Raw genomic sequence first — 16,314 nt, 5'->3', positions numbered from 1 at the left:
TTTTTTGGTTTGTTTGTTGTTTTTTTTTCCTTACTAGCTGGACGTTCTCTTTGGGAATCTGACTGAAATGGTAGCATTCCAGGTAGAGTTCTTGAAAACTCTTGAAGATGGAGTAAGGCTGGTTCCAGACCTGGAAAAGCTTGAAAAAGTTGAGCAATTTAAGGTAATCTCCTTGTTTACATTCCAAGTAGTCCTTTAACAGTCGTCATGTTGCTTGTCTGACTGCTGTCACTGTTGTAAAAACCTACATCTACTTACTCAAGAATAACTTTCAGCGAATACTGGAGCTGTTTGGAAAACATACTGCTACAATTGTATTTTATGCTACATTTAGCCATATAGAGCACTGGAAATCTGTAACACCATGTGCTTTTAGATGCTGTTCTTGCCCTTCTGCCAGATTTCATGTCTCAGGCAATTAGGAAAAGCTAGAACTGGGAAGTTCCATAAAATATTTGTTCTGACAAGTCTAATGTAGTAGTTCAGAAGCCCACTAGAACTGTAAATTGAATTCTGTATTTGGGCTTTTGATGTATAGCAGAAATGTACGGCAGATAGTTTCAGCTATCAGCAGTTGTGCATCAAATGTAGAAATGTAAACTAAAGATACATAAACTTAATTTAAAAAAGTGTGAAAACGAGATTTTGGTTTATTTCTACTGCAGTGATGTACTGAATTTATGGCAAGTAGCTAATACAGTGTTTTGTCTTTGGGGAATTTTACTCTTTCTTTGAGCACTCACCTTGGTAGAGGACAGGATGACTCGATGCATAATAATAATTCCACTAGGATTGCTCTTCAGCTAATACACAGCCCTGGAAGAACTACTGAAAGAATTTGTCTTTTTGTGCATGTCTGGCTTTGCCATCCGGCGCTTATTTAAAAATAAGCAGCAGTCATAAATGCTGCCCTCGTGTAACTAGAACACAGCCTTTGTTTTGCAGGAAATGTGCCCTTAATGGAGAGCACAGAGACGCTTTTTTAGTGGATGAAGCCTCTGTGACCACTGAGTACTCTGAGCTTTGAGAGGGGAGCGTGGAAGATGCCTCCTTATGGAGAGAACTCTGTCTTCTGAGTGCTGCTGCTTCCACCTCTTTCTATAAGAAGTGCATCAGCTTCATTTTGAGTTCTGTCCTGTGGGTGTTGTCTCAAAGCATTGGGCAAAATGGGATTTCAGGGCTTCATTGTTTCAGTTTTGCAGTCTGCTTCCCTCTGCTGACTGCAGGCAAGCTGTGTATGTGTTGTCTCACCCCCCCTGCTCCATATTGTCTTGTTCCTAAATGGGCAGGAGAGCAAATGGTTGACTGTGGCATAGACATCTTAGAGAAAGGTTGTGTTTGGCCCTTAACACAAACTTATTTTCAAAAGAATAAGACCTTGTTGTGTTTGTGCAGAGGGTAATAGTCTTGCATGCACCTTCTTAGTGTCTTCATCCGTTACAGATACATCCAGTACTTTCTGTGGTTTCTGGTCATTACTTAAATCAATAAGGTTTTGAGGTCAAGCATTTAAATGCAGTTCTGGAGCTGTGATCCTAATTTCCTCTGGAGTCAGTAGTATCTCTAGATTGATTTAACTAGAACTGGGCTAATGATGTTAATCATGTAGCCTGAATCCAGACGCCAAGGCTAGGCCTGTTTCTTGCTACATAGGGTGAAAACACTCTAAAAATGCAGTGTCCTGTCATCCAGAAGACCCGGCAGAAGGGAAAATAACTGGCTTTCATGTGCTTTTTTTCCTAATGCCTTTTTTGTTGTTTTGTTTGTTTGTTTTTTTTAAATCCTAGAAAGTGTTATTTTCCTTGGGTGGATCCTTTCTTTACTATGCTGACCGGTTCAAGCTGTACAGTGCCTTCTGTGCCAGCCACACAAAAGTCCCCAAAGTACTGGTGAAAGGTAAGAACCGTCTGCTGGACAGACAGACCTGGGCATACAGAGAGAGATATGTGGCAGCAACTTGTTTGTTTAGGCTGGTGCAGGTTGTCCGTGTGAATGATGAGAGGTGGCTACTATATCCCAAACCGTACAGCTTGTAAGGGCAAGTTGTGGTGGAGGAATGGGTCACACATGTGCTTGGTTGCTTTCCAAGAGCCTTCACAGTAAGGAAGAGCATTTGGCCTGAGAGGCTGCAGAGAGCTCTGTGCCATGGGTGTTCTTGGACCACCATCAATGTAATGGTACCCGAGTGGCTCATAACAAGAGGTCATTAACCTCATGTGTAGGTTCCCCCCCCAGTTATTTTATTCTCCCCTGACATGTTTAGTTTCTTTTCAGTCGTGAGGAGTGGAAAGATTTCATAAATGGGCAATGTGGTGTGTGCTAAAGGATCTCTGTGTACTTTGGAACCAGTAGTGGTGACTCCTGTAAAGACCTCTGGATCCTCCTACAGTTTGTGCTGTGAATCCTTGCTGTGAATCCCACTGAAGCTCTGGCTGATGTGGTTGAATGCTGATACCCACTAGGAGAGATCAGCCTGGGAGAATGTTTTATGGGAGCTGTCTAAATATATTAACTTCACTATGCTCTGTCTCCCCTCTGTTCTTCCTCTCACGTTTGTTCCAATTTGGCTGAGAAGTTTCCATGTCCTAGCAGAGTTTGGCTTGCTGAGATGAAGATAAATGAGCTGTGGTCTGGCTTATAAATGCTCGTGGGCCTCCATGCCTTGGAGTGATGCTTTTTCCCCTGTGAAAGTTAATCTCTTGGAGTTAGCAGTGCTTCATGCAATTCATTTTTGGCCAAGACAGTAAATAAACAAATGGTTCCAGTTGTAGGAGCAGTGTCACTAGGGAGGATCTCCTATTTTTTTCAAAGAACATCTGGATGCCTGACAATCAGGAGTTTTGGTGTTTGGTTTAGTTTCTTGGTTGGTTTGGTTTTGTTTGCGTTTTTTGTTTGTTTTTTTTTTCTGTGAACATTTTTATGTTTTTTCATTTCTACTTATAAATTCTTATTTACCATGCGGCAAAGAATACTTGGCAGCTCTGTGGAATGCATGAATAAATGATTTGTTGATAGTCACATCCATGCTTTCTTTTGGCATTATTTTGTTAGACCTTAATGTTAACACTGTAGACTAGGTAGATGAGGTTGATTTGCTTTGCTTTGTCTTTGCTAACTGTATTTACAAAGGAGAAATGGTTATGTTTGAATAATGGCACAAACAGAACTCAGTATTTTATTCCAGTGATAAATCTGGATAAGCCTGGGAGTCTATTTCAAGTGTAATTTGGTGTCCTCAGATGATGTGAAGGTGGCTTTTGAATTTGAAACTGAAGTTGCTTTATTGAAATCAGGTGACTGTCTGCAAAAAACCCACCCAACCTTGGTAGAGAACATGGCCCTAATAAAAGCAATTGCGTGGAAATGTTCCTGCAGTGAATAACTTTAATGTCTAAAAAAAAAAAGCGACCTTCTCCATACTTTTCTCCCTATGTTCAAGCTTATGCTCCAGTGGAGGGAGCAACAGAAAATATGGTACTTTTATAAATTCAGTAGCAGTCAGATAGAAAAGATGATAGCAATCAGATGTCCAGTCTACCTGTGCTCCGAAATACGGTGTACTATCAGATGTTTGCTCCCTGCTGCCTCCATACTAGCTCTTGATTTTTGTTGTTCAGCACTGCGTTTTAAGGTTTAATGAGATAACAGTAACCAAACTCGCCAATATTACAGGCATACCTGTCAGGCCAGACTCATGAGTACTGATTTCTTAAAAATACCCAGTTTGAGCCTTTTCTTAAAGGAAACAGATGATTAAAACAGTTCATCCTGCTCTAAAATAGTTGCAAGGTCAACTCAATTTTCACTATCCACAGATATACTGTGAATAGTGAAAATAAAAACTATATGTATTGATACAGTAGGTGGATGCCTGCTGTTAAATCACAAATAGCATACCTGTGGCAAAGTTTCAGTAACTGAAAACCTGAAGTGCATAAATCCAGTACTGTAGACTTGATAAGTCTGCACTTCCTTGCAAAATGTTTCTGTATATATGAATTTGAAGCTGGAAAAGTCACTTTATCAGAGCAGCTTTTACAGTTTTTGATTTATCCAATTGCTTCATTTTAATCTTCCAGCCAAGACAGACACTGCTTTCAAGGCATTTCTGGATGCTCAGAATCCTCGACGGCAGCACTCCTCCACACTGGAATCATACCTCATCAAACCCATCCAGCGGATACTGAAATACCCTCTCCTGCTGAAGGAGCTCTTTGCTCTGACTGATGTAGACAGTGAAGAACATTATCACCTTGATGGTAGGCAGCTAACCTAAGTTGCTTTTCCCTGTTTAACCTCTGATCTATAGCCCTCCTCTCAGAGGCTTAAAAATACTTTTTTTTCCACTTTCTTCTAGTGGCCATAAAAACAATGAACAAAGTTGCCAGCCACATTAATGAAATGCAGAAAATCCATGAAGAATACGGGGCAGTGTTTGACCAACTCATAGCAGAACAAACAGGGGAGAAAAAAGAGGTAACATGATGAAATTTAAGAGAAAAAGGCTGTTATTTGGTGCCTGTAGCATGAATGTTAAATTGTATCAAGTATTTACCTTTCGTGCTGTGTCATTTAAGTGGATCCTGGTGTAAACGGATAAATCCCAATCCAATTCAAAAACTGGCTTTCCATGTATGATTCAGCAAGTGGGACCAATCTAAAGAAGCAGTGGGTTAACTCACCAACATGAATTAAGCAATGTTGTGCTTGAGTCAAAATCACATCCTAATGTGCTGCTCACTATGATGATGTCCATGCCTTAGCTCTCCTTGTTCCACAGAAGTAATTTCGTCCCACCAATCTGAGTGGGCTGTCATGCTGAGGCAAGTCTGTACTTAGGTCTTTAGTCATTTTAAAGAGCTCAAAATGTGAGGTGCAGTGTGTGAGAAACTGCTGTTTCTCTTTTAGAAAGTGTGTTAGTGGGCTTGATATGTGAGAGAGCCTTGGGCTTCAGTCTAGATGTGTCGTATAGCACTATGCAAACATGTGAAGATCCAGTGTGGCTCAGTACTGGCTGACCATCTCAGAAACCTGTGGAAGGTATCTTGAAGTTTCAGGCTGAGACCTGGACTCTCCATTTACCGGTAAAACATAGGTCTGCAGTCCAGCAGCCCAGGGAAGGAGGGTGGTGGGCAGTAAAAAGGGCATGAAGTAAGGTCAAGGGAGACTTAAGAGAGGTAGAAACACTAAAGGGCCAATGGGAGCAGTGATGTGTGAAGGCTGGAGAGAGACATGATCGTATGAAGTAATGGTAATGAGGTTTTGCTAGCAGCCAGGATGAAGTTACACACATAAGGGGCATTGGGCTACAAAGCAAAGTAGGTCTGGGGTTGAGTAGTGTTGAAGTAGTGTTGACATAATTGAGAAGCATGAGAGCTGGATAGTGACAGCAAGGAGGATCTGGTGGTGGGTAGAGGGCAGAGACAAGGGTTGGTGCTGGCAAGCAGTGGTAGAGACAGCGTGTCAGTACATCTGTTGGGAGAGTAATCTGGTGTTAATCTGGGAAAGGAGACAGTTAACACATCTATTAGTGTTGCTGTTCTAATTGGGGAGCTCTCAGATTGTTGTACTGATGGTGTTTGTGGTGTCCTTTGGTAAAAGTCAGACTTCACTGGCAGGAGGGTTGGGGAATGTGATAACGTAGTCCCTAGACTGGGGACAGTCCTTCATTTGTCAGTCTGGGAGACTGTAAGTCAAAGTGAAAGATTTGGTTGCTGCAGTATTAGTATCTCCCAACAATTGTTATGAACTCCTTTATTAGTCTGTTTCCAGCAATGTGGTTTCCACAGATGAACCATAGGGTGAAATCAAGAGCCATAGCAACTGTGGGGAGGAAGTGCTTTGTTTGCTTTACATAATGTGGTCTCTAAATTTTACCACAAACTGTGTGTGTGGCATGGGGGCTATGCTTAAATGTTCAAACAAAATGAAAAGGAGCTGGTAGGGAGAAAGATGGACAAAGAGAAGAAAAAATGCAAGGAAAATATGTGGGGTTTGCCCTGAGTTCCCCCCAGATTATGAGACCCAGACTCTGAGTTTGACTTTTCCTAATTTATGCTCACCATTTAAGGGTTTACATGCATCTGTGGCCCACTGTCACAGCCTGGTTGCACATGCTTGCAGTCATCTGATGAAATATTCCAAAAGTTTGTGTGTGTGGCTTTTTATTGTTCTTTTGGGAATAAATTTCAGTCCAACTTTCTTGAACTGAAAATTCAAGTAAGCTTACTTGAACTGATTACACATTGTGTCTTTGTGCATGTCTTTGTGTTGACAGGTTGCAGACCTTTCAATGGGAGACTTGCTCTTGCATAATACAGTGATATGGCTGAATCCTCCTGCTTCCCTGGGGAAATGGAAGAAGGAACCTGAGCTGGCAGCATTTGGTTTGTATCCTAGTAATTTTATTTTCAATGCCTAAAAGGCTGTTAGCTGTGACTTTGCAGATATTTGTTGAAGGTAGTTAAGCATTGCTGTCCGCAAGGTTGGCTGGAACTTGAAATTGTATTTGTTTCTTTGCTGCAGTGGTCAAATTCTCTTTGTGTTGATCTAAAACTGGTGAAGAATTTGGAGATAACTGCTGTAATAGTGCAAGAGTTTCTTAAACCTGTATCCAAGGCTATGAACTGAGAACTATATAGAAAGGTATTTGTCTCTGAAAAGATACAGATCAGTAGTGTGGTCAAGGCCAAGTACCTCTACTTCACACCTGTAGAACGTGATGGGGGCTTGTAGAGGCTTTACCTTTTTTTCTCCATGCCTTCTGCCAGGAAGAACTTGTCTATCTAAGCTTTAAAAAGTGCTTAAAAGCTAAGCCAGGACTCCCAGTGGCTTGCTTTGGAGTGGTCTGTTTCCCTCCAAGCAGAGGTCTCTCTTGGGTGGTCAAACTAGAAATTGAGACTGCTGTTGGCACAGATCTCAGGGTCTTTCCACTGAATGGAAGTATGGTCCCATGAAAAGGTACGTGATAGCTTATATTGGCTAAATCACACATCTCTCTTATTGTCAGAATTACGTGAAGTAATGCAGAGTGTGCTGAGCTTTCTTTATTTGTTCCTAAATTCTTTAGAGACAGTGGGCTTTTTCCTTTTGTTTCCAGAAAGTGATGCTGATTAGGAAGCCAGTGATTTTTTTTTTGTTGTTGTTTTATATGAAACACATAACAAATGAAGATTTTCAGCTTTCCTCTGGAAGAGCATAGAAAAATTGACTGCTTTCCTATAAGCTGGGAAAGCACCTGGCCATACCCTGAAGCTGAATGGCCTCATGAAAGCTGCTAGGAATGTGCAGCAACTCTTAATTACTCCAAAAAATCTTTGTATTAGTTTCATAAGGTGTCCAAAATGAAGTGTCCGTGCAATTCAGTCTGAAAACAAAGGCTGCACTTGAGACCTGAAAAAAAGAGATAGCAAGGAAGACTGGAGTCTTGAAAGACAAACTCCAGCTCCATGTGGAGGTTATGTGGCAAAAGAGGAATTGGATTACACATCTGCTTGCCAGTGGTGCTCGCTTTTTGATTCAGTATAGATCTCTGTCCCACCTGCGAGTAGTTCAAATCCTGTCCATGCTGACTGGCTGCACGTAGCTGGATGCTCGTCATTTGTCCAAGGTGAACTTAGCTAGGGGGATTAAAGTTTTCTAAATTTTCATATGGAACTGTTGCTGTTCAAATAGTTGTTCTGATAATAATAACTCCAACTCTTAAGTTTCAAGTGACTTTGTGTGGTAAGAGCTGTTGAGCTTTGTTTTTTTTGGAAGAGTATGCAAGAGGGCTGGTAGGTTTACTCCTGCCTTCCCTCCCTGACTCAGGCAAGGGCTGTCTGAACAGTTGAAAGGTCTGCGTGGATGGGCATAGAGGAGACCCGTTTACATCCTTACTGACTACATGGCTTTTGTTTCTCACTTTCTCTAGTGTTCAAAACTGCTGTGGTCCTTGTGTACAAGGATGGTTCCAAACAGAAGAAGAAACTTGTAAGTTGCATGGACTATTTTCGTGATGCTGTGTGCACTTGTAGTGCTGCGATCAAGATTTCCTTTCCATAAAGCTGTGGTGCTAGAGTGTGCTTATATGTGATCCTTGTTCTCAGCCACACAGCTGAGGTTCTGGGTAATGCCAAGTGGCCTGCTGTTCATCCTGGGTGCAGCAGTCTGAAAGTGTTCGTTTAGTTTATCCTTTGCTCTCTCTCATGTTGCTTGTGCCATCCATTCTATGCTGTGGAGTGGACTTTCATGAAACAAGGTATCACCTTGAACATCTCTCTTGTGTTTGACTCTTTGGTCAGTGTATATAACCAAATATGAGAGCTGATGTCTGTCATTTTTCCTAGGGAAACACAATGCCCTCGTTTCAGTCCTGGCTGTTGTATGCCACTGAGCAAGTGCTGGCTGCTCTCAGCTAAATTAAATGAGCCTACAGTATATACATACCAGTGGATCCTACTGGAGTTTGGGTTTAAAAGTTAAAGCTAAGCTTGATGGTAAACACATACTATCAGAATAGGGAACACAGTTTATATTATTGCAGAAAACGTTTTGGTTCCCACCTATGGCATAAACTGAAGTGTGATTTGAAATGCGTATATGGTTTGTCAACTGGCCACAAGATAACTTTGGAGTGACTAAAGCAAAACTAATGCATGTTTGTTGCACGTATGTGCACTTGGAGGAGAGAATGTGGCATTGGTCTCAAATGACTGTTGAGATCATTCATAAGATTGACTGGCCTGATGGTTGCTTTTGTCTGGATTTTAGCAAGTTCTTGATGGATAGGCACTTCAGTGACACTGGTTACTAGGATGCTGTAGTGAGAAAATAAGAATTGCAACAAGTCCCTAGCTGGACATTCTCCGTGCAGGGCACAGGAGAACTTTGTGTCTATCTCAGGGTGTCTCATTTCCTAATGGTATTTTGAAATTCTTCCAGGGAGGATCACATAGAGCTTCAATTTATGAAGACTGGGATCCATTCCGCTTTCGCCACATGATACCTTTAGAAGCACTTCAAGTTCGTGCATTGGCAAGTGCAGGTAATGTTCCCGCTGCATGAATTTGGCAGGGTTCTAAGTGTTTGGCCAGGGGGTTCACTGACCGATGTTTGTCCTTAGTACATGTGCATGCAGTTTCTGGGACCTGAAAAAGGAACCCTTAACCACAACATCCATAATAGTCCTGGAGAGAGAGATGAAGGAGCAAAAGCTCCAGTTGTGTTTCTGTGGTTTGTCAGTACTTTTCTGAAGCTAGGCAGGGTTCTGGGAAAACAGGGCAAAGTTCTTGCTGACTGGTTCACTCTGTTCCTCTTCTGTAGACTAGAAGGCAGTCTTGCAGCCATGAGACAACAGAGCTAGTGAATTCTTGGTTTTTGTGATTGATGGCTTCATGTGAAACTTGTTTAAAATTATGAAATTTTTAATACTACAATTTGTTCCCTTTCTAATCCATAAGAGAAATTGGAAAGAACATGGGAGGTAGCTGTAGAATGTTACATTACTCTATGGAATACCTGAAAAGCTGGATTGTTTTTGTTTGGATGTTGTCTTTTGGGTTTTGGTTTTGGTTTGAGATTTTGGGGGGTTTTCCCCATATTTTTTTATGGGACTGAGTGCATATAAAATACTACTAGTTTTTGGCAAGTTTAAGTCTGTTGTTTCATCAGTCAGTTGCCCACTGCTGCCTTTCAGCCATGGCTTAATATTATCAGCAGAATTATCGAATAAATGATCAAGTTTAAATATAAGAAACTGATATGAAGTTCTGCTTGCTTTTCACTTTAGATGCAGAAGCCAATTCTGTATGTGAGATTGTCCATGTTAAATCTGAGTCTGAAGGCAGGCCAGAAAGAACGTTTCACCTTTGCTGTAGGTAAGTGTGTTACTGTATTTTCAATGGCAGCCGCTTCTCTGGACCCCAGCTTGCCTGTGTCTTTGCTTTAAAGCAGTCTGTGAAGAGCAATCTAGGAAGGTGGGGAGAGGGTGTTAAAGCCTTATTTCTAGCAAGAAGAATTTCTTAAAATGGATTAAAATAAAGGCATATATTTGATCAGCCTTGCACCATTATGGGAATATCCTTATTACAGTTTTCGTTCTAAAATTTACATCCAGTTAAATGCCAGCAGTGCATCTTTATGCCAGGTAGCTTCTAATGTGTCATGTTTAGCTGGCACCTTTCATGCCACCGCATTCTGACTCCTGGTCTTAGGGCATTGCTCTCTCCTTAAGTAAGCTTTGTCCATTGTGGTGGTTGCACTGATGTGTTTTAGAGTTCAAATAAGAACGTGGTACACAAATAAACCAGGATCCAGCAGACCTGATACCAAGCTAATTCCTACTACTAGCTAGGAACTTCTGCTTGGTGTGTGTTAACAGGAGACAAACGATTTAATTAGTCACCATAGGTCAGCTTGATGTGTATCGAACAAAGCGAAGTGTGTGATAGGTAATGGAGGGAAAGGAAGACTTGAGAGGGGTAAATGGCTAAATGCTTTGTTAATGAACAGTGTATTTGTTTCCTTGGATGTCCATTGCAATGACTATTGATTTAGCTTTGCTTTGAAAATTCTGTTTTATATTGAGTCTTCTCTGGGGGAAGTGCATGCCAGTCAGTTTGTGCTGTCTTAAATTACAGAACTGGCCATTATTTATCTCATTTACAGAGAGCTTTTAGCGGTTCCCAAGAGATAACACTGCCTTTTATATTCTTGCCTATGTTTCAGTTCACCAGAACACAGGAAGGACTTCCTGAAGGCAGTGCACTCGATTTTACGGGATAAACACAGAAGACAACTTCTTAAAACCGAAAGTTTGCCCTCATCCCAGCAATATGTTCCTTTTGGTGGAAAAAGATTGTGTGCTCTAAAAGGTGCAAGGCCAGCCATGAACAGGGCAGGTACTGTAGGGCTACAGACTTTCAAGATCCCAGTAACCCCAGCACCGTTGTAGGACATGTGGCGGTGTCTGTTACTTGTATATTAGGATTAATATTTTCTCCTGCGTATGTAAAAACTGCTTATTTTCCAAGCTTCATCTCCTTGAGAGCCTTACACTGCCGCTATTTACCTTGCTTTGCACTCAAGGCTCAGCTTCAGAGGAGTCCTTCTGGTGAGGAAGGAAGAAATGGGATTCTTGTCAATACCGATTGGCTGTGCACTTTAATCTGGAGATGGGTTTCAGCTGAACAAAGCAGAAGCCTGCTGCATATTTCTTAAAAGCATGTACAGAATTTCAAGTTAACCCTAGCACTTTTAAACTAAAATGCACAAGAAAAATCGGCTCCCCTGAGTGGCTTTGTTTGAAGAGATAGCATTGTATGTCCTCCATTTTAGCCTTTTCAGCTCTGTTGCTGAAGGGCACGTGCTTCTACTTCTCACATTTTGAGAAGCATGCACTTGATACTATTCTTTTTGTAATAGCCTGTCCTAAACCATGGATTTTCCCTTTCAGTTGACTTCAGGCAAAAACAGTGAATCCCAGGGAAAAGCAGGTTTTCATTTTCAGAACACTAGATGATGGAGGGAAGAAACATTTGCTTCCAACTGAAAAGTACACGGCACCGCTGCATGTTTTGTTCTGGTCTGGTTTTGGGTTTGGTTTATTTTTTTCTGCTCATTAGATCCAGCAATGCAGAGCACCAGGCTTTCTGTTCCTCTTCTGTAATGGGCAGGCCAGACCAATAACATTTGCAGCATGGCTTCTCACTCAGGGTGTTGCTAGCCATCTGCCTTAGAGACACTTAAAATTGTAAGGAAGAAGAGTCAAAGGAGGGCCAAAATGCAACTGTTTTAGCACAGTGCTTATTCAACCAGCCTGTTGGGCTAATCTGCAGATGCCAAACTTTCTTTCAGTTTGGCTCGTTGGCACATTTGCATGATGAATTCTGCAGAGATTAAAATCTCCTCTTAAAGTCCAGACCTCTCACTACAGTTAAAATTTACAACTGCTGAGCTGTCATACTTAATGCATGTTTTGAGGTTCAGGAATATTAAAAGGTAACCTCACCCCCAAGCTAGAGTTTAATAAGTACATACTGGAAGTGCTAAGGTGCTGTTTAGTGGAAGGGGACAAACTATAACCTGGAAGTTCACCTGCTTGCCGTGGAGCTACGTGTGAGTGCACATAAAGCACTGGAATGCCTGCAGGTCCTTCAGCTGCAGGATTCATCCCCTTTTGCCTCACAAGCCTCTTCTGAAGATGTTCCAACACAGAAGATGTGAATTTGCTAATTGGGCCAGTTGCAAAAGCTAGTAGACCAGCTGATGCTGAGTAAGGAACTTCTGAAAGTTTTTCTGGCACTGGGGTTTTCTGTTCCCCCCCACCCCGGTAGGGAGGGAGCGGGGAGGGAAGCAGCAGATCCTGGACAGGGAACTCGCATCCCCATAAATAATGCAGTGATTGCAGCATTTTCAGCACTGAGGTAGCTACTTGGAAACCTACAGTTTTGCTTTTACTTGGGACAAAGCAATTTCCCATACTGAAGTGTAAGGGTAGTTGGTTTTTGCAGTGTGCTGACAGCAGGGCACTGCATGTGAGAAGCTGAGCTGAACAGATGCACTTTGTGCTAGCTGGCTGCCTGCCTACGGCTTATGAGGAACAGCAATTGTGGGCCATTAGCCCAACTGTGGATCTGAGTAGCAGAAACTCCCTTTTTCAGCTGGAGAGAGACCCGTGCTGAGGACCTGAGTGAAGTGTGACTTGTTTGCAGAGAGTATGCTGAATGACTAGGTAATTCATGGGAGTCTGCCTGCTTTGTGCCTAGTGGTGTTAAATAAAGGGACCCTGGAAGACTGTCTTTTTAAAGAGAATTGTACCTTGTGTAAAAAGCCCGTGGGGTTTTATCTTTGTGTGTGTGCAGTGTCAGCCCCAAGCAAGTCTCTTGGGAGGAGGAGGCGGCGGCTGGCCCGAAACAGGTTTACCATTGACTCAGATGCCGTCTACACGAGCAGCCCTGAAAAAGAGCCCCAGCAGTCCACACACAGTGGGGACACTGACCGCTGGGTAGAGGAACAGTTTGACCTTGCTCAGTATGAGGAGCAGGAGGACATCAAGGAAACGGACATCCTCAGCGATGACGATGAGTACTGCGAGGCCATGAGAGGTGCTGTGGCTGACCGAGACCTTCAGGAGCGGCTGCAGGCGGCCTCCATCACAAGCAGCCAGCCATGCCGAGGGGACCACTCGCGCCCAACCATGAACACGCATGCCTCCAGGATGACCCAGCTGAAGAAGCAGGCGGCCTTTTCCGGCATCAACGGCGACGTGGAGGGCCACGGCGAGGAGGTCATCTGGGTCAGGCGTGAAGACTTTGTCCCTAGCAGGAAACTGAACACAGAGCTCTAAACCAGTCCCCTTCCCCGCCTAGATGCGTAGGTCTCCCCTTCCCACCCTCATCCCTCCCTCCTGCCCCCGCACACTGCGGAGAGCTGATCCCGATAGATTGCACACTTGCACACACCATTTCGGCAGCTGAATTGGTCCAAAGCCATGTGGCCACACTTTAGGCAACTGTAAAACGCTCAAAACCTGGAACAGAATAAGCTTAAGGTCCTGTCTTATGTTACCAAGGGCTTTCACACTATTTTATTTATTCTAAAATAATCAGGGGCTGAAATCAAGTACGGGGAGAATATAATCACTGGAAGACAAATTACTCTGGATGTCTTAACCTACATGCAGCGAACTAGCTTAAACAGAGCACAACGAACAGAGGGTTTTATAGCCGTAAAATGTCAGTCGTAGGCTCATCTCCTTAACGAGGAAACTGCCTTTTTAATGTGTACAGTTGCAGTACTCTTATTACTTTTCCCTCTTTAAATGTAAGAGACTATACATGTATTTTAAGAGTGTGTGAGGAAAGGTTTGGGATTTATGTTGTGTTAAGTCCTCTTGGTCTGTGGCTGGTCTAATTTAATGTCAATGTTGGAAGCTCTAGTTTTACATACTATTACAAAGATGCCAAACTCTCTTAAAAGAGATCCAAATTTAACACTTGAAGAAATATTTTTTTGTACTTTACCTGAGATGCAGGGGCACAAAGGGATATAAGTTTTACAGCATTAGCGTAGCTCCACGTCTAGGATTCAAGGCTAGCTTTTTGCAGAGGGATAGGAATGGTGGTTTTATATTAAAATATGAACTGGAAACTCTTATTTAGGTATAACTTTCTTCAGAAAGAGGATTATTGTATATGTTTGAGACTGGAGTTTAGTTAGATAATAAAAAGAATAAAATAAAATTACATGACTGAACTGTAGTGGACCAAACCGATCCACCTCGGATGGAGGTTGGAGTGTAACCTCGCTGGAGCCAGTGTAACAACATCACACATCCATTTGGTCCGCTCTCTCCGGCAAAGTTTGGGCTTAGGGGACAGGGAATTCATGGCCAAAAAAACTGACCTCATCCACTCTGCTACTGTGGGTGAAACTAGTGTATTTTAATTCCTTTATAAAAGCTTTTCCACTGCAATAGATTATGAACAAGTTCTACACAAGTGAACCTCTTTAACATTTTAAATCTTTATTTAAGCATCTAAAACAGGGTAAATGTGACTAAAATCTTGTGGGTTTTAAGTAGACTTCCAAATATGAAACACAAAATAGCACTTTTTTTTTTAAGATTTTTATAGCTTTTCCCACTTCAGTTTCACCTGTAGGAAAAAAGGAAGATTCTATGAAATTTTCTGTTTCTTTTTTTTTCTTTTTTTTTCGTTTTGTTTTGTTTTGGTTTTGTTTGTTTTTGATGGTATCTATTGATGTTTGACACATTAGTAGGTACTTTGAAAACCTTAAATTTTATAATAGCTTTAGGATTATATTTTATAAAATCCACTCTGACTCTATTTTAAAAGATAACAAAAATTATTTCCCCCCAAATCCATCACTGTCTTTGTGTCCCAGCTAGCATTCTCCCCTTGCCCCCTCCTTTCTGGTTTTTGGTGCACTATACTTGATCTTATGAAAGCTTTCTCTATTAACTTTTTGCTATTTTCTGATTTCTTTTCGTAAAAGCTTTAGAAAGGTTTCTATACCCTTTGTATTATCACATCATTGTTTTATATCATCTACGTGTCAGTTGTGTCCCAGAATATTAGAGAAGCGGAGGTTTTAGGTGTCCTGTGCTGTACCCAGTGGAATACAGTCAATGCTGAAATACTGGAAGGCCGGTACTGGGAAGGTACCGTTGTTCTTGTACATAATGTCATGACATGTCTATGTCAAAGGTTCTTATATATTTCTTTTATAAGCTGAAAGAAGGTCTATTTTTATGTTTTTAGTTCTATGAATGGAACGTTGTAAATGCCTGTCAGAAATAAAATACTGGGAAAAAAAAAATTACAAGAGAGTGATATGTGTATGCTCCAGCACAGGTGCCTGTCTGAGTGGAGGCAAGCAAGTAGAGGCCAAATCCTACAGTAGATGAAGCTGTTGGGATCATTCTCCTGGCTTTAAGAACCTCTAGGGAATCTCCTGAATAGTAAGTTTTCCATCCTTAGCAGAGTGTGCCCTGTATTGTGTGTGGGTTATTTCCTTACAATGGGTTCAGCCTGTCTGGGCTCTTCTTTTTGGTGTGGCATGAGCTCAGGGGTAAGTAACAGCTCCTTTGGCCAGCATGTGGTGAACTTCCATCTGTCCCACATGAAAGACTAGGGCAAGCTTGTTGGCCTCCCCTCGCTCCAGCTGAAACCTTAGCTTTACTTATTTATTAATTTCCCCAGTGGAAGGGGCAAGCATGGGACTTCGCCTGTTAGAGGATAAGAAACAAGACAGACATGAGATCAAATGATAGATGCCAGTAGTTGCCCACAGTGTGCCTGTTTGATATGCACCTTGAGACAAAATGAAGCTTCCCTCTAGTGGCACCACTGACTTTAAAACGGCATGGTCAGCAACACTGTTCCCCAAACCCATGAAGCTGCATCAACCTTTACTGAAACATGAGTGCAACACTTGCTCGGTAGAGAGCAAATGTGAACAAGTGTGAACTTACATTTTAAATGCCACCATCTGTGTTTAGATGTGTTCATGTGTTTGTCTCCTCCACAGGTTTAGTGTGTTTACTAACACGGCAGAGGGTTTGGAACTAGATGATCTTAAGGTCCTTTCCAACCCAAACTAGTCTGTGATTCTATGGTAACTATTGCGATGTTTCTAGCAAATGACTTCAGCTTTCAGTTGGTATATGAAGCTGCTTAAAGAGCTTGTCTTACTGCAATAACATCATACCTTGCATTAAAAATTCATACGATGTAGCTCACTTATCACATAGGAAGCCTTACACAGAAGGTGTGATAGGTAAAAGTGTAATGCAATGGATCAGTTCATGTA

General features: G+C 41.9%; 1 protein-coding gene across 14 annotated transcripts in view; it reads left to right on the top strand.

The window, feature by feature from the left end:
- Positions 1–14,858, top strand: part of TIAM1 (TIAM Rac1 associated GEF 1) — a 193,021-nt gene extending 178,163 nt beyond the window's left edge. For 13 of the 14 annotated variants that reach the window (XM_062622185.1, XM_062622179.1, XM_062622183.1 and 10 more), the window contains 10 exons: positions 38–163; positions 1,788–1,896; positions 4,080–4,259; positions 4,358–4,476; positions 6,278–6,386; positions 7,913–7,971; positions 8,923–9,025; positions 9,770–9,857; positions 10,708–10,880; positions 12,843–14,858. In XM_062622185.1, coding sequence (XP_062478169.1) covers positions 38–163; positions 1,788–1,896; positions 4,080–4,259; positions 4,358–4,476; positions 6,278–6,386; positions 7,913–7,971; positions 8,923–9,025; positions 9,770–9,857; positions 10,708–10,880; positions 12,843–13,327 — 1,551 coding nt within the window. In that variant the 3' untranslated portion in view covers positions 13,328–14,858. Of the gene's footprint in view, positions 1–37; positions 164–1,787; positions 1,897–4,079; positions 4,260–4,357; positions 4,477–6,277; positions 6,387–7,912; positions 7,972–8,922; positions 9,026–9,769; positions 9,858–10,707; positions 12,254–12,842 lie in introns of all 14 variants that reach the window. The other variant, XR_009965520.1, reaches the window with a different exon arrangement.
- Positions 14,859–16,314: the final 1,456 nt, after the last annotated feature.

Source organism: Pezoporus occidentalis, unplaced genomic scaffold (genome assembly GCF_034315485.1).
Source record: "Pezoporus occidentalis ecotype Australia unplaced genomic scaffold, CSIRO_AGI_Poc_V1 ctg24, whole genome shotgun sequence".
Classification (NCBI taxonomy): Eukaryota; Metazoa; Chordata; class Aves; order Psittaciformes; family Psittacidae; genus Pezoporus; species Pezoporus occidentalis.
This window is presented reverse-complemented; position numbering and strand designations above follow the sequence as displayed.